This window comes from Artemia sp. Qi Xiang Cuo, chromosome 18, assembly GCF_049724085.1.
Source record: "Artemia sp. Qi Xiang Cuo chromosome 18, ASM4972408v1, whole genome shotgun sequence".
Classification (NCBI taxonomy): Eukaryota; Metazoa; Arthropoda; class Branchiopoda; order Anostraca; family Artemiidae; genus Artemia; species Artemia sp. Qi Xiang Cuo.
Window position 1 is genome coordinate 48331008 of NC_142811.1, and position 12686 is coordinate 48343693.

General features: G+C 36.0%; 1 protein-coding gene across 2 annotated transcripts in view; it reads right to left on the reverse strand.

The window, feature by feature from the left end:
- LOC148941589 (protein ROP-like) overlaps window positions 1-9347 on the reverse strand; it is an 81867-nt gene extending 72520 nt beyond the window's left edge. For both annotated transcript variants that reach the window (XM_089104503.1, XM_089104504.1), the window contains exon 1: window positions 9254-9347. In XM_089104503.1, coding sequence (XP_088960629.1) covers window positions 9254-9281 — 28 coding nt within the window. In that variant the 5' untranslated portion in view covers window positions 9282-9347. The remainder of the gene's footprint in view (window positions 1-9253) is intronic.
- Between the last annotated feature and the right edge of the window lie 3339 nt (window positions 9348-12686).

Sequence of the window (12686 nt, forward strand, 5' to 3'; positions counted from 1 at the left end):
AAGGGGTTTTCGAAAATATCCATCTTACGCTAAATCTTTTTTAAATCAGCAAACCAGTTTTCAAACTCAGTTTGAACTTGTATCAATGCACTATCTATTTTAGTATTTTGCCAAACAAAATTTATACTAGCTTCTTCTACTGCTTTCTTGCAATTTGGAAAATGATCAAGCTTTCCTTCATCAATATGATTAATAAATAATGTTAGTTTCATTTCAAATGCCTTACCATCTAAATACATATGGCATATAAGTTTACTTATTGCTTGTAGATTAATCAAGTGGATAGTTTCAATTACCCAGAGAGCATTATTGGCAAAGATAGTGGATGCAGTGAAGATATTAAAAGTAGAATGGCTAAGGCCCATGGTATTTTCCTATTGGAGGATTATCGTGCGGGGTCACCACTTTTAAAGGCAAAAATGGCGCAAGGAGTTTCTCTGCCACATACTGGAGGGGGACGATCTCTCTTTGGCCCAAAATTAGTGGGATTTCTGCGGTAGCTCCAACGGTTCCGTATACTAACGTGATCGGATGGTCTATGGCCACATTTAAAGCCAAAGTTTACCGATAAGATTTCTAACTAACTCTTTTAGATTCGACCTAAGCTGAAAAGTTAAGAGAGTACATAGAAAAATCTCACTGTATTAACAATCACGCGGTATAAACAGAACTAACTAAAAAATGGACACTTCCTCCCAGCCCGCTAGCCGCGTGCTACGGCGCGGGTTACGAGGGTGGTAATGAATCTTTCCAGCCAATCCTTAGACTTACTAATCTACTGGCCGACCTCCCTAACTGCGCAATTCTTTCCCTCGTGGTCTATTAAGCATGTACGCAGTTAAGAGGACCCAAAATGGCGTAAAAAAATAATAGGAAAATTAATATTTATTACTTAAGGAAGGAAAATAATTAAGGGGCAAAAAGAAATGAATCTGGGAGGGCCATTTATCTGAAAAAACTGGGACCAAGGGTTCCAACATTTCCCATAAATGAAAAAAGTTTGGAAGAATAGGAAGAAAAGTCTTGAAGATTAGGATGACTCAAAAGACAGAGGAGAATATGTTGGATTTCCAACAGTATATTATACAAAAAAAAACTGGTTAAATCCTCTTTGTATGGCTATAATAAGGAAAAATTTAGAGGGCCAGGACACATTCTGTAGATGAAAGATGACATATTGTAAAAGATTTTCCTTTTAGACCAATCATCTAGGGCCAAACAAAAAGCAGGTTATTCCTAAATTGGGGAAGAACAGCTTATAAGAAAAGATTTAAAGAAATCTGGTACTTCTTGGCAAGGCGTAAAGAGGCAAGCCTTAAATCACAGTTTATATAATTATCCAGTAAGTTTACCGCAGATGATTTCTGGCTCTTCATTCTTGGTGCGAACAAAAAGCTCCTCCCACTTATTGGTTGAGCCGATCAAGTGGTTTTGTCAGTACTTGTTCCTTGTTCTGTATTCTTTGTCTACCCATGAAAAGATCTAATGCCGCTTATGTTTATATCTGCAAAAACGTTCTCTGGAGCACTTGCACCTCGGTCCGGGTTTTTATAATGGGTGAGATAGGGAAAGGTCATTCTGGATAATTATATAAACTGTGCCTTAACTACACTGGGATGGATGAGAAGCATATGCGGCTGTGTTGGCCTCAGGCTGCCTGATGCTGCAATGAGTTGTCAGTTGTGGTTTGTACTACATATTTCTTATAGGCCTACACAACAAATATTGTCAATTTGGCAAAAAATGCATAATCAGGAAACTTTGGATATAGCCCAGAAACAGCCCTGAAAATCTATTAGCTGAAATAAAACTAGCTGAATATCGTGAATTTTGCTATAATGGCACTTAGTTTCTAAAAGAGTAAATCTTGTTTCAAGATTCTTTTTCAAACTAAACACAATAATCACAAAAGAGTGATACCATTTAATTCTCTATTCAACAATCTTTCAAAAGTAGCCTATTTGACATTACTGTGACAATCATAACCCCCTCTCCCTACCTTTAGTGAATATGGCCTCAGCCTAGGCAATTTGCAGGTTTTGTGTTTTTTTTTTTCACTGGTATTATCTTGTATTATGAACCAAAAACAAAAAAAAATAATGCAAAATAATAAAATCAGCAAACGTTTGGATATATCCTATGGCTTTACCTGGCCTCATCAGAGAGATCTTGTGCCAGAATTACCAATCTTGCTTTTGATGATTTTTCTAAAGATTTGAGACAGTCCATTGTTGCTCCTCTCTAGCTCTAAGTCTGGCATAAGACAAGTAAGACAAAATATATCCAGTAGTAAGACACCTGATCATTACTTCAACAGTTAAAGCATTACAAAATGTACAAAGCCAATAATTTACCTACTAATTACCTACTAATTTACCAAAATTACCTACAAAGCCAATAATTCAACAGTTAAAGCATTACAAAATGTCTATTATACCACCTACAAAGCCAATAATTTTACCCATTGGACTTGTCAAAATAATCTTTATAAGTATGTGATGAGCTTGAATGCTTTAACCTCATAAAATACTAATAATTTTAAATAGACTATTCAACAATGGAGCCTAATCATGGATGCACACTCTGACCTTGAGTCTAAACTTGGAAAATATCTAATCTCAGACATAGGATCCTAAATTTAGAACAGAGTATCTAAATCAATGGTGAGCTCTACCATGGATATATTAAATCTAACAGCAAGTGCTATGAAGCACAAAAAATGTGTTTAAATTAGATGTAAAGCTATATTTTGTTTAAGTTAAATGTTAATTAAGAGTCCCTCTAGGTTGCAGTAAACCAATCCTAACAAGCCCACTCCCAAACATCAGCTAATCCCAACTATCTAGGGCTAGGTACCTACAATGCATCCAAGGTCAGGAACCTCTTATTTACCATTATTAAAGACATATTTTAATCAAAACATTCTTAGGCACTGTTTAGGTTCTATCAGTTTACTAGTTTCACCCTCCATAAGGATATATGCTAATAACAGTCATACCATTTAATTGCTTATTTTATGCTCTTTTCAAATATTGTGATTACTTTTCTGACAATTCACCTGACCTGCCTGATAGTCCTAGATATAGGCTATCCCTGAATCACAGGCAGCACAATAGCGCTGCCTAACTAAAGAACGATGTTGGCACAATGCATTCTTTTTTTTGTTTTTTTGGTTCGTTTTACACCAGGGCACTTCGTATCAAAGGAGTTGTCATAGAAACTTGGAAAAGGACTCATTCGATTGGAAGGGCTTGTGCCTTTTTCAACAGTCGAAAGTGATTGGAAGGCAACTAACACCCCTTCCACGCCCACCATTTCACCAAACACATTCAATCAAAATTTTGAGACAGCCATTTTGTTCAACATAGTTGAAAGATCTAGAAATTATGCCTTTGAGGTGGACACTCCCTCCACAGACCTCAGGGCAAGGGTTGTAATTTATGCCCTGGCAGCATATATGGTTTTTATTGAACGCTTTGTCATCAAAACTTCACAGAGGTCTTATTAAATTGGAAATTGAAAGGGCTAGTGCCCTTTTCAATAGACAAAAGTGATTGGAGGGCAACTAACCCCCCCCCCCCTCATGCCCACCATCTACCAAGACACATCCAATCAAAATTTTGAGATAGCCATTTTTTTCAATGTAGTTGAAAGTTCTGGAAATTAGGTCATTGCGGATGACGACCCCCCCCCATAGCCCTCAGGGCAAGGGTTGTAAGTTATGCCCTGGGGGCATATAAGGTTTATAAAGAAAACGTTGTCACAAAACCTTCAAAAAGGGCTCATTCAATTGGAAACTGAAATGCCCTGGCAGCATATATGGTTTTTATTGAACGCTTTGTCATCAAAACTTCACAGAGGTCTCATTAAATTGGAAATTCAAAGGGCTCGTGCCCTTTTCAATAGTCAAAAGTGATTGGAGGGCAACTAACCCCCCCCCCCTCATGCCCACCATCTACCAAGACACATCCAATCAAAATTTTGAGATAGCCATTTTTTCAACGTAGTTGAAAGTTCTGGAAATTAGGTCAATGCGGATGACACCCCCCCCCCCCCTCGCCCTCAGGGCAAGGGTGGGAAGTTATGCCCTGGGGGCATATAAGGTTTATATAGAAAGCGTTGTCATAAAACCTTCAAAAAGGGTTAATTCAATTGGAAACTGAAATGGCTAGTGCCCTTTTTAATAGTTGAAAGTGATTGGAGGGCAACAAACCCCCCTCTCATGTCCACCATTTCCCCAAACACATGCAATCATAATGTTGAGATATCCATTTTGTTTAACACAGCTGAAAGTTTTGGAAATTAGGTCTTTGAGGATGATAACCCCCCTCAAAGCCCTAAGGGCAAGGGTTGTAAGTTATGCCTTGGGGGAATATTAGGTTTTTATAGAAATTGTCATAGAAACTTCAAAAAGGGTTCATTTGATTGGAAATTGAAAGAGCTAGTGCCCTTTCAATAGTCAATAGTGATTGGATGGTAGCTAACCCCCCTCTCACGCCCACCATTTTTCCAAACACATCCAGTCATAATTTTGAGACAGCAATTTTGTTCAAAATAGTTGAAAGTTCTGGAAATTATGTCTTTGAGGATGACAAACCATCTACATCCCTCAGGGCAAGGGTTGTAAGTTATACCCTTGGGGCATATAAGGTTCTTATAGAAAGCGTTGTCATGGAAACTTCAAAAATGGCTCATTTGATTGGAAATTGAAAGGGCTCGGGCCCTTTTTAATAGTAGAAAGTGATTGGAGGGCAACTAACACCCCTTCCATCCTACCATTTCCCCAGATATATCCAATCAAAATTATGAGATAGCTATTTTGTTCCACGCAGTTTAAAGTTCAGGAAATTATACCTTCGAGCAGGACACTCCCCCCCACAGTCTTCAGGGCAACAGAAAGGGCTAGGGCCCTTTTTAAAAGTCGTAAGTGATTGGAGGGCAACTAACCCCCCCTCTCACGCCCACCCTTTCCCCAAACACATCCAATCAAAATTTTGAGATAATCATTTTCTTCAACGTAGTTGAGAGTTAAAGAAATTAGGTCTTTAAGAATGACAAACCCCCCCCCCACAGCCCTGTTTTTGTAAAGAGTTGTAAATTATGCCCTAGGGGCATACAAGGTTTTTACAGAAAGCATTGATGTAGAAACTTAAAAAACAGCTCATTTGATTGGAAATCGAGAGAGCTATTGCTCTTTTTAATAGTCAAAAGTGATTGAAGGGCAACAACCCCCCCTCTCATGCCAACCATTTCTCCAAACACATCCAATCAAAATTTTGAGATAACTATTTTGTTTAATGTAGTTCAAAGTTCTAGAAATTACGTCTTTGAGGATGACAATATCCCCCCCCCAACCCTCAGGACAAGGGTTGTCAGTTATGCCCTGGGAGGATATAAGGTATTTACAGTAAGTGTTGTCATAGAAACTTCAAAAGGGCTCATTCAATTTGACATTGAAAGGGCTAGTGTCCTTTTTAATAGTCAAAAGTGATTGGAGGGCAACTAACCTCCTCTCACGCCTACCATTTCCCAGAACACATTCAATCAAAATTTTGAGATAGTTATTATGTTCAATGTAGTTCAAAGGTCCTGAAATTATGTCTTTGAGGATGACAAACCCCCCACAGCCCCCAGGACAAAGGTTGTGAGTTATGCCCTGGGGCATATAAGGTTTTTTAAAGAAAACATTGTTGTAGAAACTTAAAAAGGGCTCATTCAATTGGGAATTGAGAAGGCTAGTGCCCTTATTAATATTCAAAAGCAATTGGAAGGAGAATGCCACCCATGCCCATCATTTCCCCAAACACTTCTGATCAACATTTTGATATAGCTATTTTGTTGAACATAATTGAAGGGTCTGGAAATTATGCCCTGGGGGCATATAAGGTTTTTATAGAATATGTTGTCATAGAAACTTCAGAAAGGACTCATTCAATTGGAAATTGAGAGGGCTAGTGCCCATATTAATAGTCAAAGGTGATTGGAGGGAAAATACCCCCCCCCCACGACCATCATTTCCCCAAACACTTCTGATCAACATTTTGATATGGCCATTTTGTTGAATAAATGTTGAAGGGTCCGGAAATTAAGTTTTTGAGTATGACAACCGCCTCACATCCCTCAAGTTTAAGGTAGTAAGTTATGCCCTGGGGGCAAATAATGTTTTTATAAATAAAAAAACTTCATAAATACTTCAGAAAGGGCTCTTTTGATTGGAAATTGAGAGGGCTATTGCTGTTTTTAATAGTCAAAAGTAACTGGAGGGAGACTCCCCCCACACCCTCAATTTTTCCGAAACATTTTGATAAGGCCACTTTGTTAAACGTACTTGAAAGTTCTCGAAATTATGTATTGGAGGGTGAGAACCCTCCCCCTATAGCCCTCAGAACAAGGGTCCTAAATAATGCCTTTGGGGCATATAATCCGTTTATAGAAAGTGTGGTCGCAGAATCTTCAAAAGGGCTGATTCGATCGGAAATTGAGAGGGCTAGTGCCTTTTTAATTGGTCAAAAGTTATCACAGGACAAATGCAACCCCCACCCCCTCACGCCTATCATTTTCGCAAACACTTCCAAACAAAATTTTTATACAGCCATTTTGTTCAGCCTATCAAAAAGGTACGGAAATTATGCCTTTGAAGATTACAAATCCCTCCAACCCTCAGGGTGAGAATTGTAAGTTATGCCCTGGGGACATACAGCATAGGGTTTTTATAGAAAGTGTGGACATATAAACTTTGGAGGGGGCTCATTGGATTGGTAATCAGACACTTTAGTGTTCTTTTTAAGAGTCAAAGTGATCAGAGGGCAGCTACCCCCTTTCCCCTACACAAACGTTGTATTGTCCCAAAATACATCTAACAGAAATTTCAAGATAACCATTCTATTCAAAATAGTCTAAATATCATATAACAAGGCTTTTTGGGGTTGAAACAAATCCCAGAGATTAGGGGCAAGGGTTGTAAGTTATGCTTGTTTTGTGTTTGACTTATTTTAATTTCTGTTTGTTTTGGGTTTCATTTATCTATTGATACTGATTTGTGGTAGTTGTATGCTTGGTAGATCATTTGATTTTATTTTTGGTTTGATGGATTTCTTTACTTTTTTTGAAAAATGACAGTTTTTTAAATTAATTTATATGTAAAAAAAACACTGTAAATAGCCTGATTTTAAATTTTTAAAAAGGTAAAAGAAAACACTAAAACCACGAAATTACTTTATAGCATTCTATAATAGGTCTACATCTATTGGAATTTAGACAAAACAACATTATACCTTGATTTTCTTTTTCTCTGGTTTTAATTCTTAAAAGGCAATTCCTGTTATTTGAGTAAAATTTTAAGCATTAGGCCTATCAATATTTTTTTTTCTTCTAAAATTAAGAATTTCTTCTTCTAAAATTAAGAATTTTTCTTCTAAAATTTAGAAGAAAATTTTTTTTCTTCTAAAATTTTCTTCTAAAATTAAATTTTTTTCTTCTAAAATTAAATTTTTTCTTCTAAAATTAAGCAAAATTTTAAGCTGTAGGCCTATCAATATTTTTTCTTCTTCTAAATTTAGGAAATGTATTTGCAGATCTTTGTAATCTCACAAATTGGGACTGAGCAAAGTTGTGAAGCTGAAAATACTTTTCTTGTATTTCATTTAAGCAGAACATCTCTTTTGCATGGTTTCACTTTAATGAAAAATAAGATTCTTAAAGGCTGTCAAAGGTCTCTAGATAAGAGTAACTGTAAAGATATTTAAGTATAATGGAAATATCTACATAAATTGCTATGATGAGGAAACAACAATAGAACAAATCAATTACATTTCCATTAAATGTAGTTGTACATTCTAGTGTAAAAAAAAAACAGTATGTAATTGAGCAAAACTATGCAAAACTCAAATCCTCACATCTTGTTACCAAATAGGAACTGAGAAGAATTGTATATATCAACGAATAGGTAAAAATCTAAGCTATGCATCAATATGGTTATTATTAAAATTGTTTAAGATCAAACACATGAAATTATTAGTTTACTGACTTGCCTAGAAGTACCTCTTTTTGGAAATACCAATTATCCTATTTTGATGTACATTTTGAATTTGTGATGACAAATTATTGGTTAAAATTTCACCAAGCAGGTGAGAATCTTGTTACTACACTCACATTGCATCATGCTGTAGTAAAATAGGGCAGTGCAAAAACCCATTGCTATTTTTCCAGAATGCCAAAGAAAAGAAAGGTCTCTCCCAAAAAGAGGTCTTTTAATTTATGTCATGTATAGAAAATTCATGCAGAGTACATGATTAGGCCTAATGCAAAATATTTGACTATTAGGGAGGATGGGGTGTTGATGAAGTAAAGTGAAACACTTTTAGGAATGATATAGGCTAACCTAAGTAAGTATTTTAGAATTTTTAAAGTTATTTTCAGAATTGTTTAGTGTTATCTTCTGATTAAGTCAATGACTACACAAGTGCCAAAAAAAATAAACCAGGTTGAGAAGACAAATCAGGGAGCAACAGGTCTCCCATTGCACCATACAAGACTACCAACATGTCTTCTCAGTCTGTTCTGTCCCACTCTGGAATACCCTGTCTAAAGCCACCTGCATGATGCCCAGTCCAGGGGACCATGGCAGATAAGGGTAAAGTTCTACCAAATCATATTAGGCTAATGAGTTAGAAATAAAGTGAATAGCCTACACTATTCAATGCCTTTTTTTATGGTGATTACAAATATAATAATCATTTCTATCGGAAATGAATTTCAGCCCCCCCCCCTATATATACAAATTCAGGGTTAGGTTAAGTTACGTTGGGTTAGGTATATATAGGGGGGGGGGGGCTGACATTCATTTCCAATAGAAATGATTATTATACTTGTAATCACCATAAAAAAAAGGCATCAAATGGTGTATTCACTTTATTTCTAACTCAATAATATGATTTGGTAGAACTTTACCCAGATAGGGATCATTATATGTATGATGCCCTATGGGAGATAGGGCATCATATGTATAATACCTGCCCAGTTTCAAACCCTAGACACCTTCAAGATATGAGTTGATTAAGACTGGAGCAATTCTTAATGGAGGCTAAACTCTCCAACATTTAAAAAATAACTGACACCCTATAAGTTTTTGCCCCACCTTCTATGATGTGTCTAAGCTATTGAACTGGCCTATGCAACCACACTTGTGGAAATATGAGGATTTAGCTTAGTTTATTTCTTTAATAGCTTATATAAAGTTCTAAAATAAGCTTACTTTGTCCGACAAGATTCTTTAAAGCCATTTTCACAGGATTATTATTATTTTAGTTTTTTATTTCCCTGTTGTGAGTCATCGATAAATCGATTCTGGCGCTTTATGATAAGTGGAAATGCTATCTATTTTATAAGATTATAGATGTCAGTAAAATCAAGCTCACAAATGCTCGCAAGACAAGGGGGATTTCTAAAGCCGCGTCTACACTCGGTATTTTCTGGAAAACTGGGCCGGAAAACTGGAAAAATGGGTAATGTCGCAACTGCCGTCCTAGTTTTCCGTTTCTAGGTATGGCACAAAAAGACGCCAATAAATGGGCCGACATGCCAGAAAATGGATAGTGAAGATGGGTTGTTCCGTTTTCTGGCAACTCTAGTAAGCACTTAACTTTGAAAAAGAAGCGATGGGATTCACCAAAAAAGACAAAGAGGCTTTTAAGAACCCTCCCAAAAGGTCAAATGAAGAGACTTTCACACTAATTGATATTTAGAAGGACAAATTTGATGACCTACGGAAAATAGGACCTAAAGTTCAAACTCATATGGCCATTGCAAAGGAGTTATCAAGTCGAAATCCTTTGTTCCCAAAAAGGAATCCTGTGGAGATTAAAATGAGGCTACAGTATTTGAGGGACTACAATAATAAAATAAAGCCCAGAAAAAGTGACTCTGGAAGGGGAAGTCAAGACATTACAGATTGGAAATTTTACGAGGAAATACACAGAATTTTGGATGAGTTTCATTTGCCTAACCCCAGATTCATTACAAGTGTAGACTGCTACCTGCCTCCCAGTTTTCCGGCCCAGTTTTCCAGAAAATTCTAAATGTAGACGTGGCCTAAAAAGCGTAAAGGTTGGTTCAGATGCAGGGTAAGACGCACGTGAAATCGGTGCGAATAAAGAAGTGCAGCTCTGCTACTTCAAAGATAAATCATTGAAATTAAGTAAAATAAATAAAAACAACATTCTTTACAATGAATTCTTGCCCATTCATAGCTGAACAACTACGGGTATGATAATTGGCGTTAAAGGAAAACACCTACAGAACTCTGAATTTAATTCCTTGAAAAGTCAGAAGAAAGTACTAGTAAAAATACGCAGTTATGATGTTCCTTGAGTTTCAACATCTTTGAGCTGGAAAAGTGGTAAGAAAACAAGTAACTTGCAAAATCCACAATTCCACATTTTTTGCCAGCCATGGAAATCTAAAACAGGATTCTAAAGTTCCTTTTAAATAAATAGTGCAAGTCCAAGTTAACGCCTAAATTTAACCACAAAATCGTGAGAAATCTAGCCTCTCTTCTTTTATTCTATCACTCTGCTCTAATTAGCTTAAAACAGTAGTGTAGCCATACTAGACTACTCTAACAATATTTATAGTAATTGAGAAAATTAAAGTTCTTAAAGTTGTAATTAAAATCATTAATTTTTTTTAAGATTCGTAGAATAGAAAATTAAAGAAATTTATAAAATGTAAAAAAAACGAAAATCTGGGGAGTAGGGCTGTGAAATTTTCCAGTGGGAATGTTGCGTACATTATTTGCCCTTTCTTTATTTTCTGAGGGAGGGAGACTAAATTAAAAACAACAACAGGTCCAAGAATGGGAAATTAATTGAAGACGGTGAATTTTTTTAATCTTAATGAATATTATTTGAGTTAGTTTTCGGCTTTTTATTTTCTTACGAATTGTGTAAATGGTATTTATGCACCTTTTGTATTTTAGAAAGAAAAACAAAAAAATTTTTTTATCTAGCCACTTTTTGTCATAAAAATTGTGCTACCCTTGTCGCAAAGAGAAGGGCAGCCAGATTCCTTTCATATTTAGTTTTAAAAACGGGGTGAATTGAGACAATTTCCTATAATACTAATGGCGAAATAAAGTATGGTTATTAGATTTCTGTTTGGTGTATCAGACAAGGGTCGCTAGCCATTTGGGTTGGAAGGAGAGCCCATTGACCTAAGTGGTTAGATGAAAATTTATACTAACTGAGATTGAAAGATTGGTAGAATTGACATAAAATCAACACAGTTGCAGTACCGTGTAGCCCAATTTTTTAGACATAATACAATGCCTAAGTTCACTGTGCTTGTAAAATAAGATCAGATATGTCTGCAGAAGTTTCTTTGTTCTGGTGGAGGGGGAAGGGGGGTATCAGATTAAAAAAAACACAAAAATAGATGAAAATCCGTAAAAAAAACTCCCTAAACGCTTGTATGGATTTATTTCGGGAATGGGGAGATGTCACTTTAAACAACACTACATTGAAAATGACACTATATTGTGCGGATTAAACTTTACAGTTAGGCATTATCAAGGTGAGTTCTGTTTTTTTTTCGTAAAACGTCAGCTGATGACTACCTGAGTGCAGCAGTGACTGTCAATCATCATCAAGTTATGACCTGTTAAAATAAGAATAGATATAATGCCACAGTGAAGCAGCGTTTTATGCCTGTATGTGTGAGAAGGTACCGATTTTTCTCCAAAGAGGTTCAAAATTATGGGGAAAAGAAATTCTAGTATACCCAGAAGATTTTTCATGGTCTACGGGATGTTCTGAGCCCCTCCTTCCTAATGAAAAACGACACCAGTTTTTGAAGCTACTGCCTCTTATAATTTGTCTTCATAACTCTTTCGTAAAGTGCTACACTGCCATATGACACTTTTGGTGCAGTTCCTGAATCGAAAAGAATGGGAAGCACATCAAGTGTACTATTGTACTTTTCATCGTTGAAAATCCTTAAGAGGAGGCTCACAATCTATTTCCACCCACAGGCCTTCCTTCTTGTATGATCCATTTTATGAAAATAAAATACATTTTCTATTTGCAAATCAGTATAGGCAGCAATAATGGCATACTTATCAGACTCTACGTAAAAAAGTTACACACATCTTGTGCAAAAATTTTCGGGATTTCAAAATATATTGAACCATTATTTCATGCCCTTAAAAAAATCATATTCACTTCTTTAGTTTTAGTGGCCAATTTAAACCAAGTTTTTCTTTCGAAAGCAAAGAACAAAGGTGAAACTTAAAATAAGCAGAAATTATTGTTATGCTAAATACATAAGGTTTATCTGCAAAACTAGTTCAAAAAAGCTGACTCTTCATATTTTCGAGCATCAGTAGAATTCTAAAAACTAGCACTATACTGAAAACTAAACTGGCTTGAGTTTTTTAGAGACTTGTAATTGAATCCTAAGATCAAAGGATCTTATGATCAATGGATCAATGGATTGATCAATGGATCAGATTCCAGGATCGCTGAAAAAAAATATCAAGAGACTTATAAATTAGTTTTTCTTTATTTACACAATTTTGTTCTCTTATCAAAACATCCGTTTTTTTTTTTTTTGGGGGGGGGGGGTCAGTGTCGTGTTTTCAGTAAAACACAAGATTTTATAATTCAAGAGATATTGTAAAATATTCCAAGTTT